Raw genomic sequence first — 7812 nt, 5'->3', positions numbered from 1 at the left:
CCCAATAAAATGTCTCCCTTGTGAATGTTTCAGTGGCCGTATTGTCTGACTGATGTTTTTAACTCCCTAAAAAGCTGTTTTCTCTCACTGACAGCAGTAATTTATCTCCCAGTGCTTTTTGTGTTTCTTCCACTACCAGTTTCTTGGATCTTCAAACCCATCATGGATCATCTGAATATCTACTTCTTTAAATCATCTCACAGATGTGTAGTTTTATTTTATGGTTATTTGATTTATCTTTTTTGAGGATTGGGAGGTCTGCATCACTTTGAGTTCATAAAGTGCAGTTTCTATTCTGGTATTCCTCAACATGGCCTTGACCAACACCTTCTGTAAAATAATAATGATGAGATTGATAATTAAACAAAAACCATTAACATTAATAATAGTGACACAAATAAAAACTCGTCTGGAAACAGAAAATAAACTGATTGGAAAAGACAAAACCACAATGACTGGATGATGACTTAAAGAGTTAGTTCAGTTGTGGCTGGTGCTGATGGAGGAGAGCTTGAACCTTGTTCAGAAGAAGAAATATAAGAAAAAGGAGGTAAAAAAGTTTTACCTTCATAAAGTTGTCAGTGTTTCGAACTACTTCAGCAGTATGTACCAACATGTAGTACACGCTTTAATGAGCCTGATTACTTTCCTAAATAGCTTTGGCATTTGTAGGAACTCATCTTTGTTTAACAAATTCCTGGGCTTTTTTAAGGAACTCTCAAATTTTCCGTATAAGAACTTAGACTTATTTAATTAACTGTTGAACTTTTTAAGGACTTTGAGAACTTTTTAAACCACTAGAGAATTTCTGTAAGAACCTTTTGAATTTTTCTCAGTAACTTAATCTTGAAAACCTAAATTAACTCTGATTAACTTGAGAACTTCTTTAAATGTTGTCACATGTTCACCCCTAGATGTCAGTGGATTGCAGACAGCTGAGTTCCCAATTCAAGTTCATAATCCTAGCTATGATGGTGGCTGTAGAACCAACATGTTTTAAGTCAGCCAAGACAGATCTAAGCCATTTAGACTGTAGCCCATAACCCCATACAGTGTACAAAAATGTGAACACTTAGCAAAAAAGTAGGAAATGAAAAATAAACAAATTCTAATTTTATGCTTCCTTTCTTACAATGTTTTTATCTCTTTTGATGATTTTAAATGCAAAGCACTTTGGTCAACAGTTGTTGTTTTAAATACGCTATAATGAGGACATTTTTTTTTTTAAATGGACACAATCCATGTTCAAATAAATATTTTACAGTATTTTACATTTTGAGTCATCTTAAAAACTGTTTTCCCTATAATGTTAACTGTGTACCTCAGCTGTCAATGCCTACTTTAGACTAAAGTTTTATGGCCTTCTTTGGACTTTACTACATGTTTATGTTTTCATATGTTACAGCCCTGACTTCATGTCTGGAGAGAAGTCTTGAAGTGAGGATGGCATTTTTTGTTTTATTTCTTTAGTGTAGGAGACTCCTCCAACATTAAAACATAGGTATGGTAAATGGCCTGCATTTGTAGAGCACTTTACTCAGTCCCTAAGGACCCCAAAGCACTTTACACTACATTCAGTCATTCACACACACACATTCACAATGCTACATTGTTGCCCATAGCTGCCCTGGGGCGCACTGACAGAGGCGAGGCTGCCGGACACTGGCGCCACCGGGCCCTCTGACCACCACCAGTAGGCAAACAAGGTTAGTATCTTGCCCAAGGATATTTGGCATGCAGCTAGGAGGCAGCCTGGGATTGAACCACTGACCTTCTGATTAATGGCTGACCTGCTCGGCCACCTGAGCTACAGCCACCCCAGGTATGATGCTTCATATCTCAAGTCTGAATGTGCAGGCATAAATTTAAATGTCGCTCTGTGAAAAGCAAATTACTGCAAGTTCTCTTCTCCACATTTGCAACATAGATAATGATCCATTAACTCGAGGACTTTTTCAAGAATCCTGGGAGCTTTTTTAATGCACTTCAAGTTCAAAACTTTTTTAAGGAACCTGATCATTTAATTAAGGAATTCTCAGAAGTGACTTGGCTTAAGAAACACTTGATCTGTGAAACCATACCTTTTTTAGGACATGGAGAGTTTTCCTTTAGGGCTACTCTTTCAGGAATTCAAAGAACTATTTAAAGAACTTTTAATCTCTTGGTTTGTTCGGGATAATGAAGGAAGGTTTCAGGGAAATTGATGATGTGTTTTATTAGATTTTTGGACACCAGTGGAGTTCTGGAAAATTAGGTACATCAAGATTTTGATACAACATACAAACTGCAAAGCACTAATGACCTTTCCCTCAGCACACCAGAAACAGATCATTCTGGTAGCTTGTAATCACACTATTCAATGGTGTCAGCTCACAGCTCACATCTGAGTTTAGTTCTTCATGGTGTGCCTCTGACAGATGAAGCGCATTTTGCTGGAGCAGTGCAGATCGTTAAGACGTCCATCAGAATGAAGATGAGCGCAGTCTTCATCCCCGGGACCGAGACCATGATGGGTCCAGGCGTCAGGCTGCCCAGGTTTCCACCTCCTACAAAAGAATGATACAAAGTGAGTCTTAAGGTGAGCTGCAACCACCATGACAGACAAGAGAAGCCAGCGTCAAAGCACGTGAAGTTGCAGTTCCTCTAATGTCCAATTGAGGCTCGTTCCAGCAATCACTCAGTTCCCACAAATTTTCAAGGTAAAAAGTCCAACTTCACAGCCGCTATAAACATTTTTGCAGCTCATACAATGAACTATATGGGAAAATGCGCACAGAATTTCTCAAACACAAACGCAATAATGCCAAATAACTATTTATAGTTATGTCTTGATGCATGCTCAATCATCCAGGTAAGGAAATCTCCTAAACTTGATTCTGTTCAACGTTTCTCCCACTGAAAACGCTACGTCCAGATGAACAGAATCAAGTTTTGGATATTTGTAGTTACAGTTATTCCCAAACACACATAAGCACGACCAGTATGATATAAATATAATAGTTGAGATTATAATAATGTAGCTGTGACATGAAGTGCCTGAGGACTGGGACTTCAGTTCAGCAACAAAATGAAGAGGCTGTTTTTTCCTGCCTGGACTATGAAGGTCCTGCAAAAAGACTTTCAGATGTCAGCAGCGAGTACAGCTGAGGAGGAAGTGGTAGTCCCGAAGATGCCGCTTAACGTTGATGTCTGATGATTTTCCATGATTATGGCTCTCTGGACACTTTTCCTTTTGTCCTTTGCGTACTATGTGTGACATACTCTTTGTAGGTGCCTTTAAAAAGACCATGTGAGGTAATGTGAACTCCTCATAAACATAAAGCAGGACACCCTCGCTACTTCATAACTTTTGATATTGGAAAAAAGGGTGTCTTTGTTTTTCCTGAAGCTCATAATGATAGTGATGATGGGACTGAGTATAACGTCTATTAAATCTATTCATTCTACAATTAGTATTCTTTAAAAATCATTGTCCCACAATGATTCTGGATTAACTGTAAATAGAAAATGTTGCAGATGGTTTCCTGATAATATTGACTCATGATATTTTACTCATGATTAATTACCTAATAGTGTTTAAAAATGAACAAGAATAAAGATTAGAAATATGCCCAATTAGAAAAAACCCCCCAAAAGAAACATCTTTTTTAACAAAAGGTTCATCATACTTGGACTGTGGTGCCTTTAGCAAAAAAACCCCCAGACAAATGTAACAGTGTTTATGTGGTATTATTCCACTTGCCACAAATGTCAGTGTCATGGGGAAACAGCGCCCCCCCCTCTCAGTGTGGCTGGTTAGGTGAGGCTGGCTGCAGTAATCGCTGCCAGTCTGCCGTAGCCATACGAGAGGTGAGTTGTATTGTTCCGCACACAATATAGCTAAGTAGTACAGACACATAAAACATGTTTGATTAGCTGATGGGCACCGAGTGTAATAAGTGCTTAGTGGACACATGTCTAACACCAGTTTTATGTACTTTTCATTTGTTTATTATCGTGTGAAACTGTATGCTAAAGCGGAATGCTAATGGGATGTTCTGCCGTAGTGTGCTGTGCGGAGTGGTGTGTGGCGAGCCATTTGCACTGATACAACACCGTTGTTTCCATTCAGGAAATAAAGTGGCAACGATCGATCAGAGACTCCTTCTCTTTTTAAAAAACACAACACAACGCAGAGTCGAGGAGTCTGGGCTGAACTGTTGCAGCGGGATGAAGCAGAAACCGGTTACACAAACAAAACATCAGCATCCTAAAGGCCTCTCTTTGCTGTCTAGAAGTGAAGTGGTTGCAAAGAGGGCGCTGCTTTAGCAACCAATTTCAAAGTAACTATCAGCCCGTAGTAACTGCTCACCAACTACTCAGGGAATACCCATTTTTCCCCTAGTAACCAACACCAGGCCTGTGTGACTGAGGTCATTCATGGCTGGTCTAAATATAGGGAATCTTGTAGCAAGATTACCTTTGAATGGTTGATACACTGGTTATGTACTATCATGTAGCACTATTGTTTTCCTTATGGCAGTGTTTCCCAACCACTGTGTCATGGCACATAGGTGTGCTGTGAGAAATGATCAGGTGTGCTAGGAAGGTTATCTTGTTCCACCTGATTGGTAGTCTAAGAGACCGGCATGAGTAATGGGCAGAACAATTACATTCTCTTCCTAATTGGCACTACAAAAAACACAACCCCTCATTTTCTTGCATGTATACCATCAGTTGTTTTGTTTTTTTAAGTGTAACAGCTTACCTCCGGTTCATGATGTAGGGTGTCTGGTTGACCCACTCCCACTGCCCAGTCCTCTCATCAGTCAGACCCACCCAGTGGAAGGAGCCCACAGTACGCTGGGTCACAAAATCCTGTTAAAGGCAGACGGAGAGAAAACTCTAATTTTCAGTTTCAATCAAGGATCAATACAGGCTCCTCCCCTTTTCAGTCACATACATGAGCTATAGTTCGGCTTTTATTGATTAGCTCGTCACAAAAGAGCTCCTGTTGAGGTGACAGTGTGTTTAAGCTGCATCACAGAGTTGAGCGTCAGTGCAAACAGATGAGAGGGACAGCCAACTCACCCACTCCTCGTCAGTGAGAAGAATGACCAAGTGAGATTCGTGTCCATTACACCAGTCTCTGGCATCGTGCCACGATAATGGCGTGGTACTGAATAAGTAGCAGTTGGTGCCGAAAGAATCCCAATTCAGAGGACAACAGCCGTGTGCTGTCGTGCCTGACAGACGGACAGACAGAGCGTGTCTGGTTTCCATGTTTTATAAGAGTCATTTCAAAAATACACTTTTAGATATTGGAGACCTTCTTTAACAGGGGACAGTCCTAGGAGATGTTAGACAGTCGCTGTGAGAACTAGTTTTAGAAAAACATATTTTTAGTCAAGAAATATGATGAGATTAACATCATCCTTTTCAAAAAAGATCAGTGGATGAAAGCACACAATCACATGGTTAAGAAAATTCTAAAAAAAAAAACGGCCAAACAAATAATAACAAATAAATATAATAAACAAATGGAACAATTGGAGAGCTTAATACAAATCTTAAATTAGGAAATAACACGATTTAGTTACTAATTTCCTCATAAGACCTCGCTCCCCCCAGAGAGACAAAACCTTTCTGCCTTAGCTTGTTACAGTTTATACAAAGAAACATGAATTTTTCTTTTCTTTTTTAGCTTCAAGAAGCTGTTTAAACCTTCCAGTAATGCCTGCAGGTGTTTGAAGTTAGTCTGAGCTCATCAGATGCCTCAGACTCAGAGATAAATGACTTGGGGGCCAATGAACCAAGGCACATTTATACACAGGCTTCTTTTTTAGTAACAGTAAAGCTGTTCTATAAGCTTAAAACTGTGAGGGCATCTTTAGTAAATGAAGCAGAGGGAACAGGATTAGACAGGAGCTGTGTACCGTTGTTGACCAAGCGTTCTAAAGAACATTTGAGTTCGGCGACCGTCCTGCGGAGAGCGTCCAGAGCTGAGAGCTGCCTCAGTGCCTCTGATACTGATGGATTGCACACACAAAGTACAGGTATGTTAATGAAACCACTTGCTAGTGTCGATGTGTTTACAGTGTTGCTCTGCAGAGTTTCCACCTGATGCCAGCTGGTCCTTGTTGTTCTCCACTGCAAACTTCATTGACAAAACTTCTTTTGCTGTATCTGTGGTAGAAGGACGGGAAACTAAAGTGTGAAAAAGACAAAAAACCCAGCAGTTGGTATCACAGTATGAGTACATCTGAGCTACCTTTGGTGAGCTGCTGTGTGTCCCTCAGTGATTCAGTCAGATTAGAAACACTTTTCTCCGAGGACCACAGCCGGTTCCATGTTGACGTGTCTGCAAACACACAGACATAAAAAAAAAATTATAAAATAATAATTATTTTCTTCAAATCATTACCAAAAATATTCTCACCATTACATAAAAGTACTTACTGTTGTTGTTCATTTTATTATGTGATCTCATTATTTACATCTGCTTAACTGTTTATGGCGTGGTACACATTGCTTTCTTTATCTTTTGCCTCCACGGAGCCAGCCTTTCTGTAATCTTTTAAAAAGCTTGAACTATTGTTCTCCAGGCTTTCTGAAGTTTTTTTTAAAGGTCATTGTTTTGTTGATATGGCACCGTAACTGAATCTTCAATAACAAATGTTTTGTGTTCTTCTACACATCATACGGGTCAGCTGTTCCACACTGATTTCATGTTTATATAATGCAGTAGTTTATAATTACAGAGCTGGATCTCTGTTCTGACCTCAATGGGCTGACTGTAACCCAGTTTGGGAGCTCTCTCAGCAAAAGGCCCAGTAACTTAGCTGAGACCTTGGGATAACCAGCAGTGCTCCATTCACTGTTCTAAGTAAACACATAGGCACATGCATTAATATGAGGCTATCTTGAGCAAGGTCATTGAATGCTTTAAAATCAGTTAGCAATATTTCAACATCAGAATTTGGCAGTACGAGAAAAATGTTTTTATATTTGTTGGAGCCAGTTAAAATCTGTGCAGTGGTGCTCTGATCAACTGGACCTCCAGCTGAGTCATAAAGCACTTTACAATCAAGATGAACAACTGAAGTATGCATGACCTTATATAAATCATTATCAATAAAGAATCAATCAAGGAAATGTGAGTGAAACATTAGATCGCTATCTGTCTTCTGGATTAGCACAGCATCTTAGCCTAACAGACTCCCAATTTTGTATGGATTTAAACAGCAGAGGCGACAACAGTCAGAAGGAAACTGTCAAGTATCTGAGAACAATGTTCCTGAGAGAAAGTTTCCGGTCATTAGGATGGAAAATGACGACTGTGTAGATAAAAACACAACTCTTTTGGTTGATAGAGGGAGACAGTAGACAGAAAAGAGTTTCATGAAAGAAAGAAGAAAATGCTGGTTTGGGGTCAGTCACTGCCCACAAATTAATGTCTTACACCTTCAGAGCAACAACCTGAGCATCATTTCACTATATTGTGGCTGAAGTGAAGCCAGACACCTCTAAAGTCAATATCTCCTAAAGTGGGCAGCTCACACTTGGAAAAGTCCAAAAGGATAAACAGCACTGCAGGCCAGACAGGAAAATCTACACACTTGTGTTTTAGGTGTCTATTTTAATAAATAGTGACCCTATTGGCCCTATTGTGTCCTGAGTGTACTCACTGCTGGCTCCCAGAGCTATGATCAGAATCAGGAGGAGTGTAGCCGTCAGAGCAGGAAAGAGCCATCGTCTGTACCTGGAGAACCTGGAGAAATCGACAGTACGAGGCTCTGCGGACAAATAGGACATGAGTTTTTCATTTTACAG

At 39.8% G+C, this 7812-nt stretch overlaps 1 protein-coding gene across 1 annotated transcript; it reads right to left on the bottom strand.

The window, feature by feature from the left end:
- Window positions 1-2389: 2389 nt before the first annotated feature.
- LOC102201412 (C-type lectin domain family 10 member A-like) lies at window positions 2390-7794 on the bottom strand. Its single transcript, XM_005753918.1, has 7 exons — window positions 7668-7794; window positions 6251-6340; window positions 6100-6165; window positions 5916-6008; window positions 5071-5225; window positions 4748-4857; window positions 2390-2546 (listed from the first exon to the last, which is right to left on the bottom strand). Exons 1-7 carry the CDS (start codon window positions 7792-7794, stop codon window positions 2390-2392), a joined length of 798 nt encoding a protein of 265 aa, XP_005753975.1.
- Window positions 7795-7812: the final 18 nt, after the last annotated feature.

This window comes from Pundamilia nyererei, unplaced genomic scaffold (assembly GCF_000239375.1).
Source record: "Pundamilia nyererei isolate P.nyererei 1_Seehausen unplaced genomic scaffold, PunNye1.0 scaffold00477, whole genome shotgun sequence".
Taxonomy (NCBI): domain Eukaryota; kingdom Metazoa; phylum Chordata; class Actinopteri; order Cichliformes; family Cichlidae; genus Pundamilia; species Pundamilia nyererei.
The sequence above is the reverse complement of the archived record's forward strand: the minus strand, read 5'-3'. Positions and strand labels throughout refer to the sequence as shown.